An 18,639-nucleotide genomic window follows, 5' to 3' on the forward strand; every position below is an offset into this window, starting at 1 on the left:
TTCATTGCTTCTGGTGAATAGCATATTTGGAAAATTTGTTGTGTGTTTCTTGGCAATCTGACAGTTTCCTTACAGACAGACAGACCACCCAAAACTGAGGCATTTTGAAGACATCTCTTTCAGTAGGATTTTCAGGACTATTCAGGAGATTTTTAGGAGTAAATCTCTTTCAGTAGGATTTTTAAAATAAAAATCTGAATAGGAAGTGTTAGTACATATCTGGTAAAAAAATAGTAGCCATCAGGGCAAGGTAATGTTGATGACCTTTTTTTTTTCCCCTCAAAGAAACAGGACAAAAATAATTTAAATATATCTATGCTTGTTTAAGGAAAAGAATATTTCAGTGTTCTGTGGAAACTTTATCCACAGTTCTGTTTCGATACACTGAGTTTAATAAGCTTTTACTGCGAAAGTCCTTTAGAAGGTAAAAATCTATCTTGAAGAACTGTCTTTTTTTGAAAATTTTGTACGTTACAAAACAGCTTGAAAATTAAGTTGTTCTGTCAAGTATTTACTGTTGCTTTTAGCAAAGCTTGTTGTACCTGCCTTCAGTGAGGTTTTCAGCAGAGTGATTCATACTGTTAATTAGTTGGGGCCATTAGCCTACGGAGTTCAATGGATATTTTTCTTCAGTAAAAATGTTTACTGAAAACTATGTAGTCTCCTAAATGCATATTTAAATGACATACAGTAAAATGCTGATTTCTAAGTAGCTTGTTAGCATTCTTTAAATTAGCCATTTTTAAAACATGTTCTTTCCATAAATCTTTGTTGATACTCTGGCAAGAGCCATAACTTACTGCAATTTTTTAAAAGCTTTGGCTACAGTTGAAGATTTCCAGATTCGTCCTCATGCACTTTATGTGCATTCCTACAAGGCTCCTACTTTTTGTGACTACTGCGGAGAGATGCTGTGGGGTTTGGTACGACAAGGATTAAAATGTGAAGGTAAGTCTATGATATTGAGTGTATTTGTGTGTGTATATCTATATAAGATGAGGAAGAAGAAGTTGTGTCGTGTTTGGTATGTTAGCAAGTGATAAATGTAGTATTTTGTAGCTGGAAGGGTTTGTGCATTGGAAAACCCAAGTTCTGATCTTGGCATTAATACAAACTGTGCATGACCTTGGGCTAATGACTTAAGAAGTGTTGTTGTTTGCGACTTTGAAAAAGATAGCTAGCTTACAACCTTGTATTCTTTGCACAAGGAACACGGAGTTTGGAGAGATTCCCAAAGGGGAATCCCTTTCCTTATGGCTTTGATCCAGCTGGCTGTGGAGCTCTCTGCAGCCTGCTGTCAGGTACTGACGCTGCCTTCTCACTGAATTCTTCTTGGTTCTTGTGCTCCAAAGGGAGGGAGTGATGAAAGCCTCCTGGTGGTGGGAAATGAGCTGCTTCCAAGTCTTAGATCTTGTTACTGGTACTGGGTTTACTGGAGGAGAAGCTGTTTCTGTGAATCGCATCAGGAACACTAAAATAAGAGAACTTGACGCAACAGGCTATTTCTGCCTTTACCATTTTCCTGGGTCATCTTTTTAAAACTGCTTTATCAAAATATTCGTACTGTTTTTGTTACTTTGAATGTTGGGAGGTGTTTTGAAAAAACAAACTCCTCTTCCAGGTTGTGGGTTAAACTACCATAAGCGATGTGCCTTCAAGATTCCAAACAACTGCAGTGGAGTGAGAAAGAGGCGCCTGTCGAACGTGTCTTTACCAGGAGCAGGGCTTTCAGTTCCAAGACCAGCACAAGCTGAACACACATCCTCTGCCTCTGAAGAAGTATGTAATGTGAAAGGAGAAACAATTTCTGTTTTAAATTCTTTAACCTGTGGAGAACTAGATAGTGTTTTAAGTGGCTCATGATGAGTGTGTGTGAGTCAAGCTTAACCATTATGATCAGTTTTAGTGAATTTCAAAATATGGTGATTATTAGACCGTGACACTTACTGCTTATTATTACTGTGAGAGATGAAACAGGAAATAAATTACAAGTTTTATATATAATTTTGTTACTAGCCTTTCACTCATGGAAAATCTTGAGAACTTTGGCTTCAGAATTATAAAACATCTTGCCTTCTTAATAATACAGATTCATTCTATAATAATTGTATCAGCACAGATTAGTTACTTGGCCAAAGCAGTACAGATTGTAAGCTTTAATACTGGGGAAGAGTGTTCCTGATCTGCTCTTACGCTTTTCATGGAGTTAATCCAAAAAAAAACCAAATAAAATCCATCACTCAAGAGGAGTGTAGAGGATGAAGGGCTTACAGTAAAACCAGACATCCATAACAGTTCCTTGTTATGGTGGTTGCTGAGAGGCTATCAATTACATAACAAATATGAATTATCAACTATATCCCAGCTATATGGGGATCACAGGACAGGTAGTGATTAGAGCCATTTGTTTGTGCCTTGGTCTTTTCTAATAATCTGTTATTTTACACTATTACTATTCTTACCCTGTTTAAAATACAAATCATATAATCTAGTTCAAGAACATGATTTTTTTAGCTAGAAGTTATAAAAACCTTATTCTTGAGTAGTGAAAAATATTTATTTTGATGTTTGTGACTACTGGTAAGATTATTCAGTGAACATAGTATTGTAACTTTATGATTTCTATGTGTATGTTTAGTACCTTTTTGATACCTTTTCATTTTACTCAATGCCTTTTCTGGTTTAATTGCTGAAGTTTTTCTATTAACTTAATTTCAAAGAATTTTTTTGAGAGGGTTTAATTTTCAGAATAATTTTTGAATTTTCTAAGTCTTTTTGCCTAATTTAGTTAGCTAATCCAGCATGCTATACCTTGCTTTTAAAAACTTAATAGTTTGAGGTGGTGATTGGAATTTGGTTTGCCTGCCTCCAGTGTTTTCCATTTTACCCTCTATATGGAGGCTTGTATGTGCTCTCTGAACCATGTGAGGTTGCTTAAAAAATAAGTGTCACGAGTGAATTTCTAGAATTTTATCTTCTGTGGAAATGAAGGTTCATACATAATTTCCTGCTTTCTGTAAGGCTTTTCCATCTGGTGTTTTCATGGTTTTGTTTTACAATACCAGAATGTCCTCTTAAAGCTCCTTGGCCAGGTTGCTTTCTTGTCTGGTCACTTTTGGAGCCAACACCTCCCTTACAGCCCCACTGACATTTTTTTTTCATCCACCAGGAGCCTCAAGGCCTTCCCATCAGGGCTGACACCAATCTCCAGGCTGTGTTCATACAGAGAGGTGCCCCAACATAGGTTCAGTGCCAGCACTTGGCCTCGTTAAGCTATATAAGTTTCATTTGGACCCACTTCTCAAGCTTATCCAGGTCCCACTGGATGGCATCATGTCCCTCCAGTGTGCCAGCTGCAGCACTCAGCTCGGTGACATCCACAAACTTGCTGAGGGTGCACTCGCTCTCACTGTCTGTCATTGGTAAAGGCATTTGATGGCTCTGGTCCCAGTATCAACCCTGAGGGCCACCACTTGTCACTGATGTCCATTGGGACACTGAGCCATTGACCACTGAGACACACCCTCTGGATCCAGCCAATTGCTTATTCTCCTAGAATTCTGCCCGTTGAATTCTTCTCTCCACTTTGGAGTGAAGGATGTTGTGGTGACCATGTCAAAGGCTTTACAGAATTCCAGATAAATGACATCTGTAGCCCTTTTCTTTTCCACTGATGGAGTCACTCCATCCATCATGGAAGGCCACTGGCTGTCCCTAATCCCCTCTCTGTCCTAAATGTGCTTTAGCATAGCTTCTAGTAGGATCTCTGTGATCTTCCCAGGCACAGAGGTGAGGCTGAAATGGTCAGCGGTTCCCAGGTTGTCCATTCTGTCCTTTTTAAAAATGGGCACAGTTTTTGCCTTTTTCCAGTTCCCCTGAGTGCTGTGACTTTTCAAAGCAGTCATGGCAGTAGAACTGTTCTGGTGCAAATTATGAATTCCTTCTCTATTCCAGCGTTGCTGCCCAGAACCTAGTAAGAGGATTCCCTCTTGGAGTGGCCGCCCCATCTGGATGGATAAGATGGTGCTTTGCAGGGTGAAGGTCCCACACACCTTTGCTGTTCACTCTTACACTCGTCCCACCATCTGCCAGTACTGCAAACGGCTGCTTAAGGGCCTTTTTCGCCAAGGAATGCAGTGTAAAGGTAAACATTTAATTTTCTGCTGTAGCAGTAAATTTCAGTAAAGGTCTTGTATTTAAAACTGATTGCAACTTAGGTGGCTGTTTACTGCAAAACAGGGAAGTGTGATTTTTGAAAGATTGCATAATTTTCACATCACAGCAGCCCTCACTTTCATTGTAGTAAAGCTGTGCATTTTACATTTTTCTGAAAAATAATATTTAATTGTGTAGATTGAAAGCACTCTAATTCTAGAAGGATAATTATGAATTAATAAAAATGGGAAATGCTTCCTTTTGTTCAATGTCTGTATTCTAGACTTAACCACTAAAGAATCTGTGACTTCTCATTGTATTATTCTAGTACAGGATACTGATTATTACCTTTTGGAGGTAGGTGCCTGTGCTGAACTTGCATGGTTTTTATGTAGCATATGTAAACATGCATGGCTTCAGTTCTCAGGCTCTTCCATGTGGTTTCTAGGGCATAACTAGTATGACCTCCTTCTGGCTTTTTATTACCAGGTAGTGCAGATCTGTCAGCTTTGTTGCAGGAAACAAAAATCTAGTGATGAATCATAAACATTAATATGGAAAGGAGTTTCCATTTCTCTCATGTGAGTTTGTCGAGCAGGAGTATCAAAGGTCAGCTTTTTGAGAGGTCACTTAATACATTTTCAGCTGGCTTTATTAGAGGAGAGAAAAAATTGTAAGCTTACAGCTGTGCTAACTTTTTTTGACTAGTAATACTCCTGTCTCATGTAAGTAAGGAAGTAGTTTTATCTTTCATTTCTGTTGTTATTTGCAGTCTTTGTAGTCTGTTTGAAGTCTGCATCCTGAACTGGTTTTGATATTTTTTCCAGTCAGTGTGTCTCTTGGATGTGCATGATACAAAAATAATGAAACCTGAAAAAGATGCCTTGTGGTTTTAACATTTAGATGCTGCTGGCCATGTACAATTGCTATGACTGTATCCAGCTGAACAAATGGGGCTACCATATCAGTTTCAGGGAATTGAATGACCTGGATAAAAAGATTATCTGTATACATATTGTGAGCATTTATTTCTCAGTTTAATTCAGATTGCTATTTAGGCTCTGAGGATGATGTTTGAGATGTTAAGGCTGTATTTGTTGTAATAAATTAAATGTGCCCAGAAACATTCCTGGACACTGAGGTCAGCTGGGACAGAATGACCCATGTTCATGAACAAGTTTTCTTAGCATCCCAGCCTGGGTGGCTCTATGCAGACTGCCTGTTTGGAGCAATTTCATAGGATGCTCTGGTTTATGAGCTAGACCTTGGAACTGTTTGGGATTATACTAATGCTGTGGGCCAAAAGCCTGCTAGGGGATGTTTGTAGCTATTTACTAGACTAGAGAATTGCATTGCAGTATCCAGGAATGTTTCTGAATGTGGTTTAATTTATTAGGATAGGCTCAGTCTTCTAGTTTCCTGACAGGGTTTGAAATGTCTCTGTTTCTTCCAGCCTCCTTTAAAGTAGTGAAGTAATTGTATTCCATAATATGGACTGAAGCCACAGCTATAAAAAAGACTGTTCATGGGTCTCCTAGGATGCATCTTTTTAGGCACTCAGAAGCTGAGCAGTATTGTATTCTGCTCCAGAATTTGGCTCCTCTGCTACTAAAAATGGAGAGATAATGGTTTTTCTCTTGACTGAGCTTGCTTTGGACAGCAAAAAGAGGCTAAATTATCAGTATGGAAACAGTTGCGGGGGCAGCAGGGACTTTTGAAATCCGTGGTGTTGATGGAGTTGAAAATCACAGGGATGCTACTAATAAAGGAAATTCCTGTTAATACCAGTAATGTTGCACGCTGGACTTGGTTCAGTAGGCTGTGTCTGATACTTTGGATGCAGAAATGGCACACATCCAGGTGAGATTCCATGTCCACGTCAGGCCGAATCCGGACATAACGTTATTCTGTCTGTCCTGTGTCAGCAAGAAGTGGAACTTGAGTAGTCAGGCAAATCTGTAACCTGAATGAGAGGGGAATTGGACTTGGGGATTTACTGCGGAGCATGTTTGCTCTGATGTAGTTGTGTGATTGTAGAGGCCTCTCATGTCTGCAAATCTTAGTTGGCAGGTGGGAAAAAATGTTAGAGATGAGACAGTTAAATCATATAGCCGTGGAAAAAAGGATGTGGAACAAATGAAAGAATGGGAAAAATTACATCATGAGGGAAAAAATAGCTGCAGAAAAAGCTACAGAAGTAGCAAACCATTTTGTACTGGAAGGGGAAGCACTGACATAATAAGTAGTGGTGGGACAAATCAACATGTGACATAAGGCCAAGATTGTTAATTTCCTCCTGGAGGTGACCTCATTGGTGCTGTCTTCAGTTACATGCAAATGTATGAATCTGAATTGAAGTCGGTGTTGGAAGAAGTGAATGGTAAATGTTGGTGTCTGGATGGGAGTGAGGTTCTGGTTTACGGGCTTATCTGTCTGATATTTTAGATTGCAGATTCAACTGCCACAAACGCTGTGCACCTAAAGTACCTCGAGACTGTCTTGGAGAGGTTATTTTCAATGGAGGTAAGATGAGAAACATGCTTTCAAATAGAGATCTTTTGAGGCTGAATAAGTTGCACTAGTATTTAGTTCCCTCATCTCTAAATATTTGACATATTTTTATTTATCTTGGAGGTCAGTGAAAATGAAAAAGATTCACTGTAAAACTTATACTCTGGTGACTTGAAATTTCACTTAATCAGTCTTGTCAAGTTCAGTATGCTTTGCTTGGGATTGCTCAATGGAAATGAAAAATCTAGAAGCCACCCCAATGTACCAAATATGAAGATCTGTTGTGATCAGTCCACTCATTGTTCACCATGAATTATATAATTTAAAACATTTAAATATCTGAAGGCATGTGTAGTAATGCACCCCTCACCCCTGAGTGGGCATTTCTGTATGAGGAAAAGGGTTTCCGTTTACCTTTTGACATTTTGGGAAGTTTAACTAGAAAGTTCTGTGTCTTTCTCTTTGTAATTGGCTCAATGACAAGAGAAAAGCACTTGTTGGACCGTGTCACTGCTCTTTAAATCCTGCACCTCTCCTTATTGGCAGTTTGCCAGTGGAACCCTCCTCCATCTTTGGGTAGATAAAAGCAAGAACAAAGGGGCTCCTGACATTCTCGAGGTGTTGTAACAGGTGTATAGGACATGTCCCTACTCTGTGTTCAGCTTGGATATTTTGTTTTGTATTAGTTTATTTTATTAAAACCTTTTGATTTTTCAACACGTGCTCGACCATGCCATCTTGCTCTGTGATTTAAACCATTTCTCTGCCAGGGCTGGACCCTCAGAGGTATTGGAAATCCCAATAGGCAATGTACCATTTTTTACAACTTTCTCATATCCATGATTTTTACTGGCCAGAGTTAGCTGAGGTGTTTGAGATAAGAGAAAGGAGAAAAAGCACAAGCCAAACCGAAAGAAAGAACTCCACTCTGATTTCTAGAAACCTCAATGAAGTAGGACTGCTTTCTGAATAGACCTTGTAGAATTGAAAGAGGAGTGTGCAAAACGCTTTTTGGAAGAGTATAGGTTTTAGACAAGAGTTAAGCTGATGAAATATGGGATAGATGAGCAGATAGAGATTAAAAACTGATTGAATGGGTGGGCCTAGAGAGTGGTTATCAATGGCAGGTAACTTGTGGTGTACCCCAGGGGTCAACGAAGGGTCCAGTCCTGTTCAACATCTTTATTAATGATCCTGATGGGACAGAGCATACCCTCAGCAGGTTTGCAGGTGACTGAGAGGCCGGGCTGATATGACAGAGGGTTTGTGCTGCTATCCAGAGGGACTACAGCAGACTGGAGAAATGAACTCGGGGGGTTGTTGGACCAGGTGACTTAAAAATCTCTAATTTCAGCCATTCTGTGGTTGTGTTGCCTTGTCACACATTTTTTGGTGAAACAAAATTGGTGACATGGAGCAGATCACTTCAAACTGTTCAACTTGATTTAGAGGCTTGGGCAGCAGCTGTGTTAGCTAAGTGGGTCTGTTGCCATTGCTCAATATATCCCATCCATTCATGCTAACTTTCTTCAGCTCCCAGGCTCTTTCCTGGATCTTGAGGTTGATGGCTGTGAGCAGCAATGTGCAACATGATGTTGCTGCAGCCTGGTTTTACTGCCCTTGTGGTGCTAAGGTGCTAAAGGCCACGTAGTTTGAGAGCTACGGTTTCATGTAATTCTTCTGAAGACATAAGGAGCAATTTATTTTTTGTTCTTTCTCCTACTCTTAATTGAACTCACCCCAGGTAAAAAACAAACACACAAACAACCCCCCACAAACCAACAAAAAAAAAAATCAACCATAAAAAGGCTACAGATGAAGATATTTTTTATGTCTTAATTCTTAGTTTTCCACAGTACCAGTTGTACAGCTTTAGAAAGTACTAAATTTCTGCCTGCAGAAAATCGGAGGTAAATAAGATCTGTTCTGCTTTTCTCTTTTCCTGCAATTCCACAGTCCCCCTTTTCTTTCTTACTTTTCTTGTTATGGACTATAATCAGGGAGAGCAGAGTTGGGTTTCTGTTAATGGAGAATTTAATTTGTACAGGAATAATTCCCTGGGTCATCTCTAGCCATCAAAAGGTTACTTTGTTCTGATTACTTGTGGAACAGAATTACTTAATGAGATTTAAGTTTAGACTTTAAGCTTTTCACTCTGTTTCTTTCTGTATGGTTTGTGTTTTAGTTGAGTCTCTCTTGCCTTGGCATTTAGCAAAATGAAATTGGTAATGTTCATTAGCATGCTCTGCATCTTATGGGAAAAATATGAAGATTTTGTATATTGTGATTGTAGTTTTATGTTTATTTCCATAAATATGAACTGGGAAAAAAAAAACCAACAAAAACAAGGTGCGTTTTGGAGGATTTTATTTAATTTTTTCTTTAGTTGTGTGTTTGAAATAATGTCTGACTTGTGTTGTTTCCAGAACCTGCTAGCCCAGGCCAGGATTTGGATATGCCAATGGAAGTTGATAGCAGTGAAATGAACAGTGATGGTAGTCGAGTCCTGGATGATGCTGAAGAGCCCTCTCCTCCAGAGGACAAAATCTTTTTTATGGATCCATCTGACCTCGATGCAGACAAAGATGAGGAAGCTGTCAAAACAATCAGGTAAGTTATAGGACGGATTTCTTTGCTCGGGATGTATGTAGCTCAGTATTGTGAGCAAAATGTTTCCAATTACCCCAGTTTTATTGCTGAAGGTGTATTTTTCCTTTGTGTGGGGTTTCTTTTTTTTTTTTTAGCTTGAAAATACTTTGTAAAGTCCTCCCATCTCATGAAAATCTGGAACATAAATAGACTAAAAGAATATAGTCTCTTCTACTTGGAAAAAGTGTTATGCTATGAGAGTTATTGAAGAAATACAACCTGTCTATCAAAGCAGGATAAAACTTATGGCTTAACAAGGCTAATGCGCGGTTGAGGTCTCTGTGACTTGAGCCTAATTTAGTTACTGTTATATGTGTGTGGATTTAAAAGGCATTAGTTGGGATATTTTAATATTCGCATCATAGTCTATGCATCTTCTGCAATAGTTTGCTTTATTTACCTTGAAAGTGATTTTTTCTGAAGTTTTTTATCCAATAACTGTAACATAGTTCCTTGAATCAAATTTGATCTTTTTATTTCTCTATTATTCTGAGTATCAGTCAGATAGTCAGTCTTAATAGCCATTCTTAGTCATTCTTAATAAGATAAGTGCAGTTGTATTCGGTCAAACTAAGCATCACTGTAGCTCAGGGCTTAATAGCAAATTTGTGAGGGAGAGCATATAATGATACCTCCCAACTTTAAGTGATTTATAGCTCAAGGATCTCCTGAGTGGGAAGCAACGTCTACCTCTACGTAGGATTTTTCCATTTATTTCAAATCGGATTTGAAGCAATTCAGGTTTATGGCATGACAGCATCCTGTAGCCAATTCTGTAATGTAACAGCATGCCATGTTAAAGCATCCTTACATTTTCTGTTTACAGATCTGTCTGTTAGTGCCACATGTAGAGCTCTGGTGTTAGGCAGGCATCTCGGTGATGCATTCAATAGCATTTTCAGTGCTATTAAAAACTGTATGTTTAATGAATGACTCTCTCAGAGTATGAGAGATTATCAAACCCTTGTCTGCAAGACAGTTAATATACCTTAGCATTTACAGGATTTTCTAGTGCAGTTGTGATTTGAGTTAATGCATCCCAGTTTGTTTTCCTAAGTTGAAAGTTTGCTTTGATAGGGCCCTTCATTAACAACAATATTATGAAACAGCATAATCAACTTACATAGACAAGAAGAAATGATAGTTATGCTGATGTTAGTTATATTTCTGTGGTGTAAAATAGCATAAAAGACCAGCAATCTCAGCAGAGTTCTCTTTAGAGAGAAGATGATTTCTGTAGGTGTCCCCACTCCGATGTGTTCTCTGTTCCTTATGTACTGCAATACTTGCCCTAGGAGAGCTAGTAGGAGCTCAGATGCCTTACCAAATTCATCCATCAACTAAATCTGTATGGGAAGAAAAGGTGTCTGTTCCTGAAAATTATGGACTAAATGTGTAAAACAAATATAATTGCAGTACTATTGTATTTTAACTTGTTATATATTAAACTGTTGTATCTTCTTTTTAGTCCTTCAACGAGCAATAATATTCCTCTCATGCGAGTTGTACAGTCAATCAAACACACAAAGAGGAAGAGCAGTACAATGGTGAAAGAAGGATGGATGGTCCACTATACCAGTAGAGACAACCTGGTCAGTTACTTTAGTTTCTTCCTAAATTAAGTTATTTCTCTAAACTAGTGTATTTTATTTATGATTTTGAGTATCATTTGAAAGAACTTAGCTGTGATTCTTCATTGTAAAGAAATCTGGCAGAAACTGTAATTTATTCAAAATTCTTCATATGGTGATTGAACTGTACTTTTCCTTCTCCCTTTTAAGGAGGAAAAGCATTGTCTCAAATGAATTACATGTGTAGTATTTCAGCTTTCCTGGGAAGGTAACTTGGGAATAATTTGCTTGTGTTTTCTCTGTATTTAGTAGCGGAACTAAATACTTGTGTCTCTTTTTCTATTCTACTGCATGAAAAGAAAGCTGCAATTGATTTTCATGAAATCATGAAAATATTACGTGTACTGAAATGGTTGAGAGTATTATTCTAAAGTTCTAGATGTTTGTAAATAGTTATGTGTAGATATGGGAGCCCTTAATTCCTCTAGCAATTCACTTTAAGAGTTGTGGCTTGACTGTATGTCCTTGGGCATGCAAGTATCCTCCAAAAAGAACGTGTGTTTGTTGCCAGTGCTACCAGTAATGAGCTCTTAACTGAGTAGGCAAGCTACTTGGTTTCGTGCATTGAGGAGGAAGACAAGGCAAAATAACAGGGTTCCTTAGTATTGTCTGATGGCAGGAAGTGAATCCTCTTGTTTTCTGGTACATGAATGAAAAGGATGAATTTAAGAAGTTCCCAGATCTCATGGGGAACATTATGGCGTATGGAGACTGTCCACAAGAGGCAGCAGAAATACTTTTGCTTTCTTTATCTCTTTGGCACCTGATTGAAGGAGACTTAGAGAATTTAGAGAAGTAAAGTTATTTAAGTTCTTATGGAATCAAGGGGTGATAGGCAGCTCAGGTTACCGTAATGCTTTCACTTTTTGTGATTGTCAGCTAAACTGACTGCTGTAAATGGTCTTTGTGAAACTACCTTAAAAATAATTCCTTTAACGTACAGTTTTCCAATACCTAGATGTATTTATCACAATCCAAAGTAAGTATCTAGTGTATTCTAGATGCGGTTACAACCAAGACTACATAAAAGTCACAATTTTCATCAGCTGGCTCTGGCAAAACTAAGGCCAGGTGGCAGACAAAGGTGAACAGTTCTAGCAGAACTGTTCAGGGCAGATGTGGTATTCAGCTCTGATTTAAACTTTTCAGTACAACCAGTATGGTTTTCCATGGATTTCTTTTTTTTTTTTTTGAACCTCCCCTTAGAACAGTGATCTGATGAAACACCTTAGCTTAGTTTGATTTTCTTCATCTGTCAGTCTGGCTGCTGCCTCGATGACATCACCTGAAAAAGGCCAGTCACATGGAGTGACCCAAAAGCAAGGTACCTCCAGCCAAATGATCTCACAGAGCTTCCTAATGGGAGGAGACTTCCGTATGGGGCATTACAACATCGGCTATTTCCCCTGATGGTTCCATTCTCAGCAATGTCAGACTGTTTCCTATTCCTGAAACAACTGGGCTTCCTACCACCTCCAGACAGGCTCATTTTCACAGCAGGATCTGTGTGCTTCTTGTGCTCCCTGGTTAACAAGATGTTTCACTTTTTAAAATGAGAAGTTTCTGTGTCATCTTCTTTACTTGTTCTGATCCTGGTCCCATCCTTTCTCAGAGTAGGGTATGGGGCAGATTTTGAATCCCTGAGTAAGTTACCAGCCTTTTCCTTAATTCCTCTCCTCCGAAGTTTTCCTGATTCATGATTTAATAAGGAGCATATATGTCGAAAGGAGGGGTTTACCCTTTTGATTTCACCCACTGTCCCAGTGCTGTCTGGGAATTCCTTTTAGTTAAATCCATTTCTGATCTAGTTTTCTTTGTCTAACTCCTATAGGTAGACTTAGCTTCTCCCTAACTGAAGTGATTTAATCTCTGCTTAAATGTGACAAAAAAGCCCCAAACCCCTTGGCTTTTAATATGACAAAGTTTATAAAATATAAATATAATAGATTAATATTTCAAACTTTGTCATCCTAAGTTAGAGGTGAGAATCTTGGATTTTTGTCCCAGAAGAATGGAAGTGGTTTTCTAACTGTATGGACGTGGTGCAAGCAAAGTTCTTAGATTCATACAGCCCTATTAGCTTTCTAAAAGCTTCTTTGTTTTGAGGAATATTCTTCTGCTTAAATTACAAAACAGTTATATACAACAGTTAATCCATGTTGCTTTTTGGTGGGGGAGTTTCCTCGTTGGTGGATACTTCCAGCAAATGGCTATTTAGTCTGTCTTAGTTTTCTTTTTCCCCACAAAGAATATTTTTCATTTGAATCTCATAATGTGTCTGTTTTGCCACTATATTGACAAAAGAATTAAGGGCTAACAAGGCTTGCTCGGTGCTTGAACCCTTGCACTGTTGGTATGAGGGCATAGAGGGAGAAAGCGTGACTCCCACAGTTGTCACTAAATTTAAATGGTTCAGATATGTGAGAATGTGCACCTAGAATAAAACCTGTCTAGTAACTGTTTTTTCCTATATGAGGTAACTCCTGTTTATCACTGCTTTTGCTGTAGGGTAAGTGGTATTTTTGCTAGTTTGTGGAAATAATTTTTGAGCTGCTTCTTCAACTAAAACAAAGTCTTTATTCCCAAAGTTTATTTTTTCATTTCTGTAGTCTAACATTAAACTGTAGATTAATTTTGAATGATTATTACAGTAATTGAAAACATTTTTATTTAAATAATGAGATAGCAAAAGCCATATGACTCTTATGTAATTCTTATGTAATTGTACTGTGCATTTTGTAGAGAAAAAGACATTACTGGAGACTGGACAGCAAATGCCTCACACTATTTCAAAATGAATCTGGAACAAAATATTACAAGGTAATTAATGATGAGTAATAATTGTGTTTCAGTTGATTTATTCAGTGCTTTATAGATATGAAATCTGCTTGTGCGCAGTTTACGTATTATCTCCATTTTCCCATCTCTTTTTGAATCAAAACTGTGACCAGGTTAATTGTTGCCCAAAGCCTGTAAGTGAGAAGGACCAAGACTAACTCTGAGAAGTTGCTTGCAGCTCCTGCTCTAATTCCCTTGAGTATGTCTCTCCTTACATTTTTGCATGTACTGTTCTCCTGAATTACCTGGCATATTAAGCTTTCCTCAAAATTACCAGGGAATTTCTTTGGCCACCAGTTGAATGAAGGCTTGGATTTCTATGTTCTTTGAGTAGTGACTGAAAGTTTGCATGCTTATGTGTTTAATTTCACTATTCCTCAAATTAAATTACTCCCTACTGTACAACTGAAAGTGTCTAGCATGATTTACAGGAAAATTTACTGTATAGCCTTATGTTTGTATAAATGAAGCTTAGTGTATTGTCAATGTAGGATTGTGTTTGGTGGTGGAATATTCAGAAAATGCATTTGAATGTGTAAACAGGACTTTTCCTTTTCTTGTCTTATACCTTTAGGTGGGGGTCCAAATCTTGCAGCTTCTTCCTTTATAACATCTCTAAGATCAAGCCTTTTCTCTATACACCCAGCTAAACTTACCCAGATTCTTTTCATCCCTATCTTGACCAATGCAGTCTCTTCTCAGACCTCTCTGATACTTGTATTGCCCTGTGCATTCAAAACACAGCTGGTAAAATATGTTCCTTGCTTGTTGCTCCATTATGTCACTGCTTTTAGTCCTTTCACTTGCCCCTTTGCATCCCTTGTTTTAACTGCTTAGATCTGATTGTTTGTCTTTGCTGTTTGAGTAATTCACAGTTTTTGCCTTCATGTTTATTTGCTCTTCATCTCAATCAGCTGCTGTCTCTTGTCCTCCTAATGCCTGCCTGGCTTTCACCTGCTTGTTCACTACTCTTGCAAGTGACATGCGCCTGCACCTTCCCATGGATGTGGAATGTCCTCCTCCAGCTAGCGTGAACTTGAAACCATTTCTTCCTTCAGATCTGTTCTGTAGTACTCTTGTACCATGGTCTTAAACTGACCAGGTGGAGGATAATATCTGTATGCAGATAATATCTGTATGAAAGAGAATCTTTACCCAAAACGATTCTGATGCACAAAGCAGTGCCTACTGATTAGCCTGTAAAACTGCATCCTGTCCTTTCTGTTACTGTTGCACTTCCTCCCCCCCATGCTCTTCTGTGCCTGAGCTGCATAAACTGCAAGGGGAAAATTTTCATTCTCTAGTTGTGCATCACTTATGCAGTGGGGGTGTGTCTCACGATGAATATAAGTGTAGCTTGAGTAGAAACTAGTAGTTGTATAGAGAGAACTGTGATGGGCCTGAAAGTCTGTCTAGACTTGTGTATAGGAATTCAGAGAACTGGGTGGGCAATGGTCATGTGGAGTTTGAATTTATTTACGAAGCTTGGTGTTTTGGTTTTTCGATATATTTGATTTGGTTTCTTTGCAATGCTTGAAGTTATTAGTGTTAGTATATTAAAATATTCTGTGCATTTTCATTTTTTAATTTTTAATATCTTTCTTCAGGAGATTCCACTGTCAGAAATTCTCCAGGTGACTCAGCCTCGAGATTTTTCACACGTGGTGCAGGGCAGCAACCCCTACTGTTTTGAGATCATCACTGACACGATGGTGTACTTTGTTGGCGAGAACAATGGCAGCTCTCATCACAGTCCAGTTCTTGCTGCCTCTGGAGTTGGACTTGACGTAGCTCAGGGCTGGGAGAAAGCCATTCGCCAGGCCTTGATGCCAGTCACTCCTCAACCTAGCGTTTGCACTGCTGCAGGACAAGGAAAAGATCACAGTAAGCAGGCAAACAAGGCTCTGTTGTTCATATGCTGAAGCTGCTGATGGTAGAGATTCCTTTGGGAAAAGTGCTTATATTTAGTACTTGTATTTATTAGTATACTTATTTAGTATTGTGTGTTGATTATCTGCTGAATTGGGTGCATCATTTTCCATAACTCTCTAAAAAAGTGACCCTCAGGTTTGTGGAGGCAAATCCTTTAATCTGTTCTAGCAGAAAGTAGTAAAGGATCAGATTTACAATATGAATGCAGAGTTTTATTGTGGGACCACTGAGAAAGCACACAGAGATGTGAAAAGGGAGCACAGATTAGATATTTCTAATATACATAACTAAATAAATATATTCAGATTATAAGCATACACTTTGAAAGAACTAAATTTGGATGTTTTTTGATGTTAGCACCTATATATGGGTAGGTATAAAAAGTACCCTGTTCTTTTTCTTCCCTCCCCTTTTAACTCTGGCATAGGATTGTATTCATCATCAAGGCTCCACTAAACTTAATATATTGTTTTCTTTCTTTTAAGACATCTCTTTATTCCTTGAAACAGCATTCGTTCTCATTCTTTACTGAGATTTATGCTTTTGCTTTTGAATTTCCTTTTGAATTCCAGCTACTCTTTAATCTCCTTGCAGTAAATTTTTTTTTGCAGGAGTTTCTAAGATCAGTTTCTCTGTCTCTGATATCTGGCTACTCTGCATCAGCAACAGTTAAGAACATGTAAATGCTAGTCTGAGGTAAAGGCACTCTCTGCAAATGGAGCAATGGTCTAAACCAGTAAACTATAAATGTCAGTAGTAGAATTGATATTTAATTACAGTGAAGAAACATACCTGTGAAATGGTACCTCATACCTGGCTTTATCCATACGTAAAATGCCACTTTTGGTATGGAATTTTTTAGTTTCTTATATATATACATGCACACCATTTGTTTTCTAGCACCTAAGGCTTACTGTTGGAAAGACACTTGATATTTCCAAAACAAATAGTTTTTCAGAGATAAATAATAACATTTCATTGACACTGATAGGGAATAGGACTGCAGATGCTGAGAGGAAGGAGTATAAGAAAATACTGTGAGTCGGGGAGTGGCATTTGCACATTTTTAGACAACTCAGGTTGTTTTTTAAACTCAGAAGGCCGCAAAATGTCTGTTCATCCCTCTTCTTCCTACAGTTTGTGAATCATGAAATGTATCTCGAGAACCTTTAAGATAATTAGATTTTAGTTAAGAAAATTTTTCAAATACATGCTTTTAAATGAAAAGACCAAAAGGAGGAGGGAGACATTGCTAGTGCTTGAAATACTTGCAGCAGCAGGGAATTTGTAGTGTCTAAGTGTCCACAAGGCACTATTTAGTTCTTATATACCACCCTGTGGCCAGAGTTCGTTCAAAACGAGGATGTTCTTCCAGTGTGGCCCATGGCAAAGGATCCTTTGTTACCACGTGCCTGGTGCTTGGGGTGGGGTGTTTCTTTGTGGGGTGATTCTCATCTAAAATGAGAGAGAGAGTAAGCTGTTTACCTGCTGTAGATTACACACTGAAACGTGGCATTAGTGATTTCTTTACAAGTGACTACTTCTTAGCCCTTATTCTTGCACATTTCAGACACGAGAAAAATGGATTTATTTGGAAGGAATAACTCGCTCTTTACCTCTGAGTTACTTTGTATTCTGTAGCCATCTGTGGAGAAGGGTTCAGTGTGTTCTGTTAAACACTTTCAAAAACTGTATCTTTATTTTCTAGTTACTTTGCAGCAGTTTTTGTTGACCTTAGGATATTTTATGGCTGAATTGTTTATTATTTTCCCTTGTGTTCTGCACAGTTACTTCAGTACTGACTTCACTGTAGTCAATAATCAGTAGGCATATGCAAGACTCAGAGTTCATATTTCAGATGCAGAATTCAGGGTGTCTTTCAGAATTAGTATTTGTTCCTGTCTTCTCTCAGTAAATTTCTTCTTTGAGATAAAGCACAGGTAGCAAAAATCAGACATCTTTTTTCTCTAAATTCTCTTTAGGATGATTAAGGCTCTTTTCGAAGTGCTAGTAAGTCTGTAGTGTGTTTTCTATCTACCTTGTAGATGAAATAATTTTTTTTTTTTCTTCAAGTTAACATAATATCACAGAATTGTTAGAGTTGGAAGAGACCTCTGGAGATCATCCAGTCCAACCCCACTGACAAGTCAGGGTCCAAGTTACACACAAACACTTCCAGTTGGAATGCTTTCTGAGAGACAGTCTCCAAGTGATAGATGTCTTTTAGTCTGAGATGCTTTACTTTGGTCTTGGAGGTCAAAAGAGAAGGGTATTTCCTGCCTTCCTTGGTCTGTCTGTTCTTGCCTGTGCATCAGTGTTATTCTTGTAGTGAAAAATTCATGTCAATGTCTGGTGCAGACTGAAGAATTTTTGATCTGATACGTTTACTTGGAGATTACACTTTCTGAATGTGAATGTGCCCTTCTATTCCAAGGATTGATATCCTTCTGTAGTTTATCCATGAAACAAAGATATTTTTTATATTATGCATGGGCTTTATTGCTTTTTTAACTATCAGTTTTTCTGTTACTTGGTTTCTTTGATTTGTTTCCTTTTCTTATGCATTGATTCTGTATATCTTAGTACCACAGAAGATAAGAAGCCACATTCATTTGACTAAGAGGGATCTACCTGCTCCTCTTGCATGTATTTTCCTTTATTGCTACCAGAAATCATTATTCATTTAATGAACTGTGATACAATTGCTATTGCTTTTGGTTCTCCAGCTGTCTATTGTGTACACACTTGTATTGTTCTACTATTTTTGTATTCAGAAATAGGACCAAAAAGAAAAATATTACCAGCAAAACTCCCAGAGTTATTTATTTAACATGTTCCAGAGCATGAAGGTTCTGGAAAATAACACTAAAAGTTATTTCACCGATACTGGCTTAGAAGTCAGTAGAGGCTTTCTGTTGGTTTT

General features: G+C 38.2%; 1 protein-coding gene across 6 annotated transcripts in view; it reads left to right on the forward strand.

Annotated features, from left to right (window-relative positions):
* Window positions 1-18,639, forward strand: part of PRKD3 (protein kinase D3) — a 42,300-nt gene that overhangs the window by 15,569 nt on the left and 8,092 nt on the right. For all 6 annotated transcript variants that reach the window (XM_040059315.2, XM_040059318.2, XM_058419911.1 and 3 more), the window contains exons 4-11: window positions 817-948; window positions 1,622-1,779; window positions 3,955-4,144; window positions 6,601-6,678; window positions 9,093-9,276; window positions 10,784-10,907; window positions 13,689-13,766; window positions 15,392-15,668. In XM_040059315.2, the coding sequence (XP_039915249.1) occupies window positions 817-948; window positions 1,622-1,779; window positions 3,955-4,144; window positions 6,601-6,678; window positions 9,093-9,276; window positions 10,784-10,907; window positions 13,689-13,766; window positions 15,392-15,668 (1,221 nt within the window). The remainder of the gene's footprint in view (window positions 1-816; window positions 949-1,621; window positions 1,780-3,954; window positions 4,145-6,600; window positions 6,679-9,092; window positions 9,277-10,783; window positions 10,908-13,688; window positions 13,767-15,391; window positions 15,669-18,639) is intronic.

Source organism: Hirundo rustica, chromosome 3 (genome assembly GCF_015227805.2).
Source record: "Hirundo rustica isolate bHirRus1 chromosome 3, bHirRus1.pri.v3, whole genome shotgun sequence".
NCBI classification, from domain to species: domain Eukaryota; kingdom Metazoa; phylum Chordata; class Aves; order Passeriformes; family Hirundinidae; genus Hirundo; species Hirundo rustica.